The sequence below is a fragment of the Pristis pectinata genome, chromosome 1 (genome assembly GCF_009764475.1).
Source record: "Pristis pectinata isolate sPriPec2 chromosome 1, sPriPec2.1.pri, whole genome shotgun sequence".
NCBI lineage: Eukaryota > Metazoa > Chordata > Chondrichthyes > Rhinopristiformes > Pristidae > Pristis > Pristis pectinata.
The window spans coordinates 52,424,915-52,438,076 of NC_067405.1; the positions used below are offsets into that span (position 1 = coordinate 52,424,915).

General features: G+C 38.1%; 1 protein-coding gene across 2 annotated transcripts in view; it reads left to right on the plus strand.

Moving 5' to 3' along the window:
* The window catches only part of itgav (integrin, alpha V), a 76,622-nt gene that overhangs the window by 17,969 nt on the left and 45,491 nt on the right, over positions 1 to 13,162 (plus strand). For both annotated transcript variants that reach the window (XM_052030793.1, XM_052030802.1), the window contains exons 3-8: positions 3,148 to 3,239; positions 6,845 to 6,959; positions 8,792 to 8,853; positions 9,542 to 9,587; positions 9,928 to 10,053; positions 10,482 to 10,526. In XM_052030793.1, the coding sequence (XP_051886753.1) occupies positions 3,148 to 3,239; positions 6,845 to 6,959; positions 8,792 to 8,853; positions 9,542 to 9,587; positions 9,928 to 10,053; positions 10,482 to 10,526 (486 nt within the window). The remainder of the gene's footprint in view (positions 1 to 3,147; positions 3,240 to 6,844; positions 6,960 to 8,791; positions 8,854 to 9,541; positions 9,588 to 9,927; positions 10,054 to 10,481; positions 10,527 to 13,162) is intronic.

A 13,162-nucleotide genomic window follows, 5' to 3' on the forward strand; every position in this document is an offset into this window, starting at 1 on the left:
ATTAACAAGTTGCAACTTCCAGCTGCCACAAAATAGCAATATTTTTATTAATGTTTCTGGACTTATGATTTTCTCTAACTTTATTTAAGTCACTAATTTAAACAACGTGCATTTGATTTGTGCTATCCAGAACTATTTCAGTTTTGAATTCTTATGCAATGAAGCAGAAAAGATGAAGTCCCTCTTAAATTTTTCTGAATAGAATCCTCATAACTATGGGATGGTGATTTTTCTTTTGTGTGTGCAGTGCTTTGTTTATAATCTGGAATGAATTGCTTTTAAGTGCTGCAAGTGGATCCAATATTACTATTTGAAAGGGAATTGGATATCTTGTAGGCTTTTGAGAACCTTGAGAGAGAGAGAATTAAAGGAAGTATCCAGATATGAACTCTTTCTGTGTCTTGATGGAATAGACACAAGGCAAATTTGTTGGTCATTTTTTCATGTCAGTAGGTTATGTATTAATTAATACATCAAACATGGTTCTTTTTTATATTTTCTTGGAATTATTTTTCTCAGAAGAGCTAACAGTCCTGATATATTTGGGGTGCTAGTGTGCAATTTGCATTTTAAAAATAGTTAATTCCAAATATTTTAATGGGTCTGTGTCTATATTTTGTGTTTGGCAGTAATAGAACAGATTCCAACAAGCCAAAACAAGATAGAGAAGAAAGTTTTAAATATTTCTGCAATGCTTGTTGTGTTTTGAATACAATAAGTTGCTTGGTGGTGCAAAAAGGTGGGGTGTGACTTTTTGTTTACAGCTGCAGATTGCCATGAACTAAAATATATTTACCTCTTAAAAGAATGAAGTTTAGGCAGTCTCAGAAAATTAAATCATGAAAGTGTACAAAAGTAAAAGCTGTGAGTTTTAAAAAAAACACAGCTCATAAGCAGGTGATTGTTGGTTGGATACTTGATGACCGAAGCACCCTGGTGAAGTTCTTCCAGTGAGGATCTGACATTTTCAGAGACGAGGTATGTTAGCAAATTTAAGTGAGAAAAAATTAAAATGGAAAGAGAAATGAACATCTGATCAAAACTCATTTAAAAAAAAAGTTTTGTGATACAGAGTACTTTTGACCAATGTGTATACTGTAGCTATTACTTATTTTCAGTAAACATCAAGGATGATGATTATACAGGAAGACCACAATGTTTTGGAAAGAGATGAGAATTGTGAGCAGGTGGGGATTGGTGGAGGAGAGGAGCAACTGGAAAGGGTGGCAAGAAGGAGTGTTGCGAGGGAGTGGGCTGGGGTGGAAAAGGGTGGGAAGGGAGGTTGAGGAAAAGGCTTTGAGGAAAAGGCTTTGGGCAAAAGCACGAGTATTTTGTGACCGTTGGAATACTTTCCCCTTGATATTCATGAATTCAGTATTACCAAGGCTCTTTGATCCCACACACTGTCAAATGCTACCTTGCTATCAAGGGCAGTCACTCTCACTTCACCTCTGGAATTCACCTCTTTGGTCCATGCTTGGAAATGAGGCTGCTATGAAATCCAATTGGATTTCAGTGAGCAAGTTATTGGTGAGTAAGTGCCAATTGATAACATTGTCAGTGACACCTGTTTTGAGAATAGACTGTGAGGTAATCACAGGAAAACTCAGAAAATCTAGAACCATCAGGATTCTGGTGGTTCTGAACTAGCAGATCTTCAGGACTGTTGGATGTTTCGCTATTCATTCTCCAACCCACTTTTAAGTCATTTTTTTTTGATGTTATACAGTAGCATAATATATTTTCCATTGGTCCCATAAGTTTACAAGGAATGCAGGGACCAGGCCCCTGGTGAGTTTAAAGGAGCACGGAAAACAGCACTGGGTAATCCAGGTGCCAGACCATTAGGATTTCTGAACAATCGATAACAGATTATTAGAATTTTACTGTAGGTAGTTCGGGTTTGTTTGCTGTGTGTGACTTGGCAATATTTGGGCAATTTTCCACACTGTTGGGTAAAGGTCATTTGTTGTAACTGTACAGGAACAGCTCAGCTAGAGATGTAGCAAGTTTAGTGCTATAAATCTTCAGTTCCATAGCTTGGAAGTTTTCTGCTGCCATAGCCTTTTGCTACACCCTGTGTTCTCAGCCGCTTCTTGTTATCGCATGAGGAGGATCAAATGCACTAAAGACGGGCTTCAGTGATGGTGGAAATCTTGGGCGGATGTGGATCAGCCACATTCTTCCGAATGTGGTTGAAAATACTTAGCCTCGACTTTGACAATCGCATGCTGGGCCATGCTATTGTTGACAATAGCAACGAAATTGGAGCTGCCTCCTCTCAGCGGATAAATTTTCACCAACAATTATGACTAGCTGTGGCAAAAGTACAGATGATTATTGCTGTTGTCTAGGCTTGTATAAATGGCATAAACTGGAGTTCTCGAAATAATACTCCTATTGGAGGAAATGCCTTTATGGAGAAGAGGGAGGAAATAAATGAAGGAATTGATTTGATGCAGTTGGCATAAACTAGCAAAGGCTCCAGCAATGTAATTGTAAAACATCACTGAAGCTGACTAGTTGATGCCTATTTGTTTTTGTTCAGAATTCAAAATTGTTGCAAGGGCATGATATAATTTTACAAATTGAAGCTATTCATGTGTTATAATGTTAAAATTTGTATTATTGGAAATACATGTATTTCCCTTTATTCAGTAGCTAAGTAAATGATCAAAAATTAAGACTGTAAAAGTAAGATGTATTGCTATGCTATTATATTTCAAATACATTGCAAGTGCTTCAACTCCAGGCTGCTTTTATGGCATTGAGAAAGCTCAGCTTTGTCTCTGCACTAACTTTGGTCTAAAGGTGGTGTTAAATTATTTGTTTTGGCCTCTGGGAATTTATGTCCTTATTCACTGGAAAAGTGAGAATTGATTTGACTGCCCTGAACCACGTTTGGACAATATTTGTTTCTTGTGCTTAGTATTTGAGCATTAGAGAAGCTATATTGTGAAATCTGGAATTACTGGAGGGGAATTTTACCCATAACAAATGTGGCCTGATGATTTTGAAAGAATTAAAGATCTCACAACCCTGGATAGGTATTTGCCCTTTTGGGATGATGGTCATAACATTGAGGCAATTTTGAAATGTCCCACAGTGTGAACATACTCTAATGACTTTTTAAATATATTCCTTCAGGTAACAGACTTTTAAACAAGGATGAGCTGATGGAATTCAAATCCCACCAGTGGTTTGGAGCATCACTGAGAACTCAGGGTGATAAAATTCTGGTGAGTGAAGCATAACTCTGGATTGTCTGGTATGGAGTACATGCAGGCATCTGAAACTATTTGAACAATTGCTTAACTCTTCAAAGTCCAAAGTCAGTTTATTGTCATATGCGCAAGTATATGTATGAACAGGTGCAATGAAAAACTTATTGCAGCAGCACAGTACACAAACAGCACACTTGTTTGTGAGTGGCATTTTAGCTGCTGATCGTTGTGGTTAATAATCAGCTGCAGTAGCATCTGATAAATTAAACGCATCAGACTCTGTAATTTGAAAATTTCTTGGAAATTAATAATTCTAAGAAATTATTTTCAAGGAAAAACTGCCATTCATTCTGCGAGTCAGCCTCATCCTTGCTTGTGATTCAGAGAATACAAGGAATTCTGATTCACGTGAACCTATGAGCTGGTAGTATAACCAATTATATTGACGTGGAACGGTGGGGGTTTGTAGTCATGTACAATTCATTTTCATTTGTGTTTATACACCTGTTGTGCCATAAAGGTTTGCTCAATGGGAATCTTAGCAGATTTTTCCACTGAGCCATTATACCAATTAATCAGTAGAGGAATGGTCTGTATGACTGAATTGTTGACTTCTTGAACAAAAAGCCATGAGAGGCTGCAAATCTATGCTTTGTTGGGATGTTGATGATTCCTGAAGGTTGCAATTTTGCTTCACCAGTTGCCCTGTGAGAGTGGTAGTAAGTTGCCACCTTAACCTGTTGAGTTCCTTGCTGAAATGGTACTCTTGGCAGAAGCACTAACCTGTCCATTTTCTGGTCTGTGGTGCCCACAAAGCATGGTTTAAGGGTTGGAGTGGAGAGGTGGTGGTGGTGTTGGGTGAGGCATGGTTTTGGTGGCTATCAGAAGATAGTTGGGCTGTTTGTTGGAGACAATTGTTTGGTGTGAATATCAAATGCCATTAATCAGTCTCATTCTGCACTTTGTCTAGCCTCTGCTGGGGAGTGGCATGGGTTATTTTATTCTCAAAAGTTGTAAATAGACTTGCAACTGTAGAACCAATATTGAACATCAAAATTCCTAAAATTATGAAGGAGGGAAGAAAGCACATGGAGAAGCATTTTCACTTGGTCTCCAGGGAGCTATTGAAAGAATTATTGCCTTCTAACCATCAAAACTATCATTACTTTTTAGATGTGTCTTACATTATTGAATGGTTTCCCTCTGTTCATTTGAGTGACCCCATGAAGTTATCAGTATTTACCTTTTCTGAAGGAACTCCCACCACTATTTCTAGATTAAACTATTCTAGAGTCATTTCTAGAGTCAAAGTGGATGTGGCTGAATCAAAACTGAATATTATTGTGTAGGTATCTCTTCATGATGTTTCTTAAACCTCAGTTGCCTTGGAAATAATTAGGAGGAAATTGATGGAATAGTTTTCATATTGGGACATACACAAGCAATGTATCAATTATTGCAGTGATGATGAGACAGAATATTAACAGAATGTAACCACAAGGGTGTAACCTACTTGATTTTTCCATTAATAGCCTGTGGTAAGACTAGAGTAACTAGAGCTTGGTACTTGATGGAAACTATTTTCAAATTATGATGAGGTCAGTTAATGAGCTCAGTGATACTGACTCCATGATGTTTATAGCACCCTAATACTGGCCACCTGAGGCACTTTGGTTCTTCATCTGCTGCAGAAATGCACACTACGACAATCTCTATTCTACTTTGTACCTCATTCGGTCTTTGATCACCAACATGTTGGACAACCAATCTTGATTCAATAAGCAGAATATTGTACTATCAAGAGATACTTGCACAATAAGATTGTAACACCCACATAATAGTACACCTATATGCAGCATGGAGAAACAAGATTCCACAGATGCTGGAATCTGGAGCAACACCCACAAAATGCAGCAGGTCAGGCAGCATCTATGGAGAGAAATAAACAGTCAATGTTTCCAGTCGAGACCCTTCATCAGGACTGGAAAGGAAGAGGGCAGAAGCCGGAATAAGAAGGTCCAGGGAGGAGTACATGCAGGTGATAGGTGAGTTCAGGTGATATGAGTCCAGGTGAGAGGGGGAAGGTGGAGAAGTAAGAAGCAGAGAGGTGATAGGTAGAAGAAGCAAAGGGCTGAAGAAGGAGGAATCCAGTAGGAGAGGGCAGTGGACCATGGAATAAAAGGAAGAAAGTGGGGAATAGTTTTCAATCATGGCAGAATTTAGCAGGTGACTGTAACAGGCAGGTGTGTCATTAGTGAATTGGATTGGGTGAATGCTGCCATCACATTTCTTGAATGTTGGTGGGGTGGGGGGGGGGGGGAGAAAGGATATAAAGCCTGCGTTAGGATGCACTGGGGCTTCAAGGACTTCCCATTTTGTGTTCTCTTTGCCTCTACCTCTATAGTTTCTCTGTATTTTAAAAAAATGTTTGCTTTTTAACTTTTCCTGTTTCTGCTGGAAGGTCATTGACCTGCTCAGTGTTTCCAATATTTTTCTGTTTTTTTTTAGAAAGATATTTTGTTCATGTTCAACTGTGTAGGAATTGCCCTTTTTGATATACTTATCATCCTTTCTCCATTTCCTTGTTGCATTGGGATGATTTGTTGGAGTCTCCTGCTGTGCTCTGGTCTAATGCTCTATTACAGAACAATAGAGGAAATGAGCAGCAGCAAGGAATTTGCCTTTCAACGTTTGTTGAATGACCTGAGATGGTTTTGCTTTTCAGGGTACTTGGCAAAGGTCTGATAATGTGCTGCAGCTTAAACTTTTGAAATGGTGTCTTTTTTTGATGTTGGGATGTGGTTTAATTTATAATGCTATAATTAAGAACATGAATTTCCACTTCCCCAGCACCACCCCCCCCCCCCCCCCCCCCCCACACTTCTCCACTGTCTATCACAGACCCCACATCTGACATCTGGTCCGCAGTCAGGACCTCTTTTAATTTACCTCTTTGTTCATTGCACATTATTGACTAAATTATCAAAATACTTCATTACTTCACAAATTATTTTCTTTAATGGTATCCATGATGAAATTTGGCTAATTTAGATTTCTTGCACAATCTTTGCCCACACATTGTTCCATTGTCGTTTTTTTTTGGCTATTGCTTGTCCCACAAGCTGGTTTCAAGCCTTCCAGATTCCAGAACAGCTTGCCTCACCCTTCCCCCAGCTTTGTAGGTCTTGTTTCATTCAAACCTTCAGTATGTAATCTTCAGATTGGTTTGCTGCATGCTTGTTGCTAACTTTTCACTATCATTCAAAGCACACCTTTCAGTCTTTCACTCATTATGTCCTTGTCCTCTGAAATTCACATCCACCTACACCTTCCTCTGTTGTATCTCTGCCTTCACATGCATCTTAATCTCATCTATTCAACAGCATCTTAATCGTTCCCCCCCCCCCCCCCAAGTCAGTATTGGTGGTCTTGCTTGAAATGACAATATAATGAATCTATGTATAAACTGTTATGTCTTGTACAGTCTAACATGCTTTACGTAATTATTTCATGTATTCTAGATCATACCTTAGTCATGCGTTGCTTAAAAATGGCAAATACTTAGCTTCCTGATTATTGAGAGTTGAAATGTTCCAGATTTCTCATTTTTGTGTATCTAGGCTTGTGCACCCCGTTATCACTGGAGAACAATAAATCGCTCAGAACGGGAACCAGTGGGGACCTGTTACCTTGCCGATGGGGAAAAGATTGTGGAGTATGCACCATGCCGATCAGGTGAGTTTAAGAAGATGTTTCACTGTAGATTTATGGTTGCTGCCATAAAACTAAACAGCTGATCTCATAACGTTCAGTGAATGTCAGTTTAAGAATGGCTTGAGGAGTTACCATTGAGAGCAGGATCCTTTTAAAGTCAGTTAAAAAGAATGTTGGCTAGTTTATTTCTGTCCTTTTGGTGTCTTGTTTTATAGTATTTTTAAACAATGAACAGAGCACAACATTATGGTTCTTCTTTAATCTGGCAGGTGTAGAATTTGGAGGTCCACTCCATTCATGTAGTGGATAGCTCATCAGAAAATTATGAATGTGTTGCCTGTGATTTTTCTATTAATACAGTGCTGAGTGGGGCTGAAGATTTGTCCACGTTTTCTTATCCTCTGGTTACGTTTATCCTGCCTGTGTTGTTTATTATCTGTGTGTCTCGGGGGTTCATGGAATTAAATTGGTGAGAAGTGCACTTAAGATTAATATTTTCTTAACATTAAAGACAGATAAACACAAGTTGAGACTGCTGAATTGGTTGGTAGAAGCAGTCATATTGGAATCAGTTAAAAACAGTTGGGTCCTTTGATGGAGCAGGATTGTTTGGAGTTTAACTTGTGGATGAGTAGGACAGGATAACAGAATAACGAAGTTCATTTTTATCACTCTGGTGATGATTTAATTAGCAGAAATGCCTTGAAGGGGTTATTGAAATTGGCTCTGTAAAGCAGTTAAATTAACACCAGTGGAGGTAATCATGAACTTTTCTCTCAACTGCCTGCATTCAGCTTGCTAATTCTTTGAGGCTTAATAGTTCATTAGAGCCCGATTGCTTCTGATAATGATGTCAGTGTTAGTTTTAAAAATATCCCTTCCAAAATCTATGGAAAAACAAGAGAATTGCCAAAATTACTGTGAATTGTTTGGAACCAGCTTTTTAGAAACTGTCATTGTGGCTTTGAGATAAATTTCACTGATAGTTGCAATCTCCGGTCATTGAGGTCAAATTCCCTGCATTCATTCCCATGTAATAGTAGTTTCCTCTCTTATCCATATGTGAATGGGGTCTTCACAAATGAAAGTTGAGTCCTTCACAAAATGATTTGATAGACTACATTGTGCAGTTTCATTTAAGTACTAACAGATGTTCTGGAACATTTTGGCATTTTTCCATACTGTAACTTTATTTCGAGTCCAGCGATGCTATCCATTCATGTAGAGGTTTTGTGGAAAGGGATTTCTACTATTTGGGGTGAATTGGATTTACCAATTCTTTTGGGGTCTTTACAAAGAGCTGAAAGTAACCTACTTTCTCTTTCTTGCTATCAGATTCAATTATTTGTATAAATGCATCCCAATTCACCAAATTAGACCTAGGATTGAGAAGCATGGCTTAATATCTTTGAAGGTGGGGCGGGAATTTGAAAGGTTAGCCTGCTGGGCTTAGAGGAAGCAATGCAGTTCCTCCTATCCCACAAGAAATAGTTGTCTCCCAACCTCCTTCCGCATCCCGCGCGCGCAGCCCCCCCCCCCCCCCCCCCCCCCCAAACCCAATTCACCCCTTGGACTCTTTTGTTCTATCTTTTACCCTGGAAACCTGACAGATGTGTTAAGATAGAAACTTTGTTAAAGTGGAAATTCACAGACCCTTCCAAAGGTTTAAATGATGCATCTCTTCAGTCCAGAATGGTCAACTATGTCCCTTGTTTTAGCCCCATTTGAAAAATCTTATCATTTTTATTTCCCATTGGACCTAAATCACACTGGAGGTCAAATTTTATTGTCAGTACTGTGGGAATTATTTTAAAAGAATTATGTTAGTAACTCATGACTTTTTTTATATATAGATAAACCTGAAGCTGAAGGTCAAGGATTTTGTCAAGGAGGTTTCAGCATTGACTTTACAACGGTAGGAACTTTTTTTTAATGTATGCCAACTAGATCTTATTTTAAAGGCCAGTAGATGTATATTGACTTATGTAACCTGTTAACCTTTACATACTAGTTTTGCCAGTCTAATGTTTTACCTAAAAATGAGGCATGACCATTTTTGTTTTTTTAAACTGATCTATCAGTTTACCTCAAAGATTATTTCTACATTTTCTTTCTGGACAGTTTGACTTCCTGTAGCCACAATTTAATCCAATAATCCCTGTGATTACACTTTATCTTGTATTTTGCCTTTTGCAAATTCTTCAAGCTATAATGTCATTGTAACTTTGTGTGATCATTAGAGTTGGTCTATGCTTCATTTGTGTTGCCTGTCATCTTGTTTTAAATCTATGCAAGTTTACATTGTGTGTTCATTTTAGCTAGGTAGCTAACATTGTGTATTGCAATGATTATATCTTGGATATTCCTGATATATGCCATGTTTTGTGATAGTTTTTTTTAATTGATCCATTTGGGAGATCAGGTCAAATATTTTGACTCCAAAACAAGTGCTTAACGTTGAGAATATTCACCGCTGTTGTATCCTTCTGTGAACTTGAATTCCCAGTTGTAAAACCTTGAGCACTGAAAGGAGAGGAAAGTACAATGCCACATGATAAATATCCAGAAGTATAGTTCTTACTTTGTCCATTTGTGAATTGCAGGCTGGTAGAGTGGTTCTTGGTGGACCTGGCAGTTTTTATTGGCAAGGTAAAACATGATAGTACTTGGTTATAATGTAGAATTATGCACTTTCTCGTTGCAGACGTGCTGATGTTAGCCACTGATGTACCACTGATCTGTGTTTTTTTTAAATAATGTAATGATTTTGATGTACTATCCAGCTTTTAAAATGTACTAATCTTTCAGTGGAGAAAAACCTATTTTCTTCCTCCAAATAATATTTGTGCATACTAATATATCATTTAATAGTTTATAATTATGGGCATTTAAACCAAATTGAATGATTTTCTTCTAAAGCTTTGTGTGGAAAATTGAAACAGTTCCTCAAATACTTTTTCTCACCAATAATATCATTGTCATTCCATAGGGCAGTTAATCTCTGATGAGATTAAGGACATTGTCACACTGTACAATTCTTCATCGTTTATCACACAATTTCCGAATCAAATTTCGACCCGTGGGGCTAATGCTGTGTATGATGACAGCTACCTTGGTATGTAGGGCTTGTATTTCATAATGCTGTTCTGGAGCAAATAGAAATGAACCTGGAACATTATTATGTTTTAATGTCTTTTTGAATTAGTTTAAATAATTTTAATATCTAAAAGCAATTTCATCTTTAACTTGGGATTTTAGGATATTTATTTTATAAGTCTGTTTCTTCAATGTCAGTTTGATTTTGCAGTGAATAATGGAAATGCCTCCTCTAGGATTTTTTTTTCGGCTTCAGATTTGATGATCAGGAGTTTTTAGTATCTTTGCTTTGGTAATTGTTTAATTTTTTTAACGGTATTCTAAATTGACTCCTGACCAAACATGAAGCTCATCAGCATTAATTTTTTTTTGGTTAACTTCATTCCAATTAAGTGGTTGATCAAAACATTTTCACCATCTTTCTGAATGTTGAAATTTCTTCCATAGGCTATTCAGTTACTGTTGGGAACTTCAACAATGATTCGGTGGAAGGTAAGCCTACATTCAGTGTGGCTGCTTAAGGACAATGGAGAACTGGAAATGGTGTTTTAATGGGTTACAATAGATGGTTTTTTAAAAAAAAATTTAAGTTACCTAATTAGAAGCTGGAGAAATGAGAAGTGTGGTCATATTCCTCTACTAAGGAGGAAAAAACTGGTCTAAATTTTTGTTCCTCATTGGCATCCACCTATTGAGCATATCTTATAATGCCACAGGGCTCACCAAGAGCACCAGGGACCAGAGTGCTTGTCTCCCTTGTGCATGTGCATGCTCTCCAAATTTGCTTCCATCAAAGAGCTCCACAATCCCTCAGGTGGGAAGAAAAGCCTAGGTAAAATACAAGGACAAAATTTAGGGATAAAACATGAACTACCTTCTCAACCACAACGGGAGTCGGAAGGTTTGCAGGTGATGAGTGTTTAAAGAAACTTGTAATGGCTATCTGACATTAGTACATTGTTTAGCGGGCCATATTCGAGAATCTATCACTAACTTTTCTGACCACTTCAACAAACTCCCTCAATCCAGAAACCTGTCCATTAGCTGTTGACACTTTTCTATATTGGAATATCTCACCAAGTTCTATGCATCTATAACTTGCACTTCTGTCTTGCGTCTTTCACAATATTACTTAAGGAAGTGTGTTCACCACCTTCCTGGACTAAATACAATTCTTGTGTTGTGTTGAAGATCTTCATTGAATCTCCTTGGAGGCTTGGCTTTTTTGCACCAAAAAGCCCCAGTTCTGCAAGTTCCTTAACTAGACTAAAGGTTCTAAATGATTAATAATAGGTTCATTATTGTCACGTGTACCGAGATGCAGTGAAAAGCTTTTGTTTGCATGCCATCCAGATAGATCATTCCATTCATAAGGTAGTAGAAAAGGAAAACAATAACAGAACGCAGAATATAATGTTACAGTTACAGAGGAAGTGCAGAAATAAGGAGCAAGCACCACAGTGAGGTAGATTGAGAAATCAAGAGTTCATTTTTACCATGTAAGAGGTCCATTCAAGAGTCTGATAACAGCGGGAAAGAAGCTGTCCTTGAGCCTGGTGGTACATGTTCTCAAGCTTGTGTATCTTCTGCCTGACGGAAAGGGGGAGAAGAGAGAATGTCCAGGGTGGGAGTAGTTTTGGTTATGTTGGCTGTTTTCCTGAGGCAGCAGGAAGTGTAGACAGAGGCAATGGAGGGGAGGCTGTTTTTTGTGATAAACTGAGCTACATTCACAAATTTCTGCAGTTTATTGCAGTCTTAGACAGAGAAGTTGCATACCAAGCTGTGATGCATCTGGGTAGGATGCTTTCTATGGTGCATCTATAAAAAAAATTGGTGAGGTCATTGGGGACACACTAAATGTCATTGTCCTGCTGAGGATGTAGAGGTACTGTTGTGCTTTCTGGGCCATAGTGTCTACGTGGCTGGACCAGGACACATTATTGTTAGTGTGTACACTGAGAAACTTGAAGCTTTCAACCCTCTACACCTCAGCACCACTTTGACAGAAGGAGAGGCAGATTTGGAATGTGTGGTGAGGGTGTGGGAAGAGGGCCATGGTGGTTGTTTATTTGCACTATAGCATTGTGTGATTTACTCAATGGGGAGAAACAGTAAGGAATAAAAAAAAATCAGATCTGTTTTCTTTCCCTGGAGAGGAAGTTGGGAGCTAATTGGATAACAAAATGCATTTCTGATTTTAATGTTAGGGGAGCCACATAGTGTTTTAAGGCATCACAATTTCCATTTCCCATCCACTCTCTATGCTATACTTAGTGAAGTGCATTATTGGTCACAGATGAAACTTAATCAACATGTTCAAAGACTGAATAGTATATTTTAATTTAAAATTTGGGGCAATGTATCTTAACAGTTTTTAGTGATGATATTTTGGTTCTGGTTGTAGTTTTCAATGCGTCATGTGCAAGATGACCTAGACCTGCTTCCCACTCACCAATCCTTGCAAGCAATCTTGCATGGTATTGCTGTACATTTATGAACAACTCTGCAGTTTTCCACATTAAAGAGAATTTGTCTGATGCAAATCTATTTTTGCATCTCAAATAAATCTGCAGGCTCTAGATAACTTTGTTTTGCCAGTCTAGAACACTCAGATTTCTGTATCATTTGTAAACTTAATGGTTTCATCATATCATTAATGAAGATAGAGAAGAACATCAGCTCTAACACATTACCCCACAGGACTCTCTTAGCAGCCAGTCCTTAAACTTTTAATCTGCCTTCTGTGAGAATGCAATCAATTCCTAGTTAACCCAAAGTTTTCCCACTAATTTCACAGGCCTTAATTTCCCTAAGTAAACTATTTTGCGACTCTATCAACATTTTTGAAATACCAGGTATGCCATATCATCTGGGCTTCAACTAGGTTAGTGAATGTTGATCTTATGGCATTGTCTTTTTTTTTAAACATTGCACCACACAGGCCTCTTTGCAATCACGAATAGTTGTGACCCAGTGAGTGCTGACAAGGCCTTACCAGTAACAATTCACATTTCTTTATGTTCTCTATGAATGCAGACATAGGATGTATATTGACAGTGGTGACCCATATCTGTGCAGGCATTATTACCATTGGGAGAGGAAGGAGATTAAATAAGGGATTGTGACTC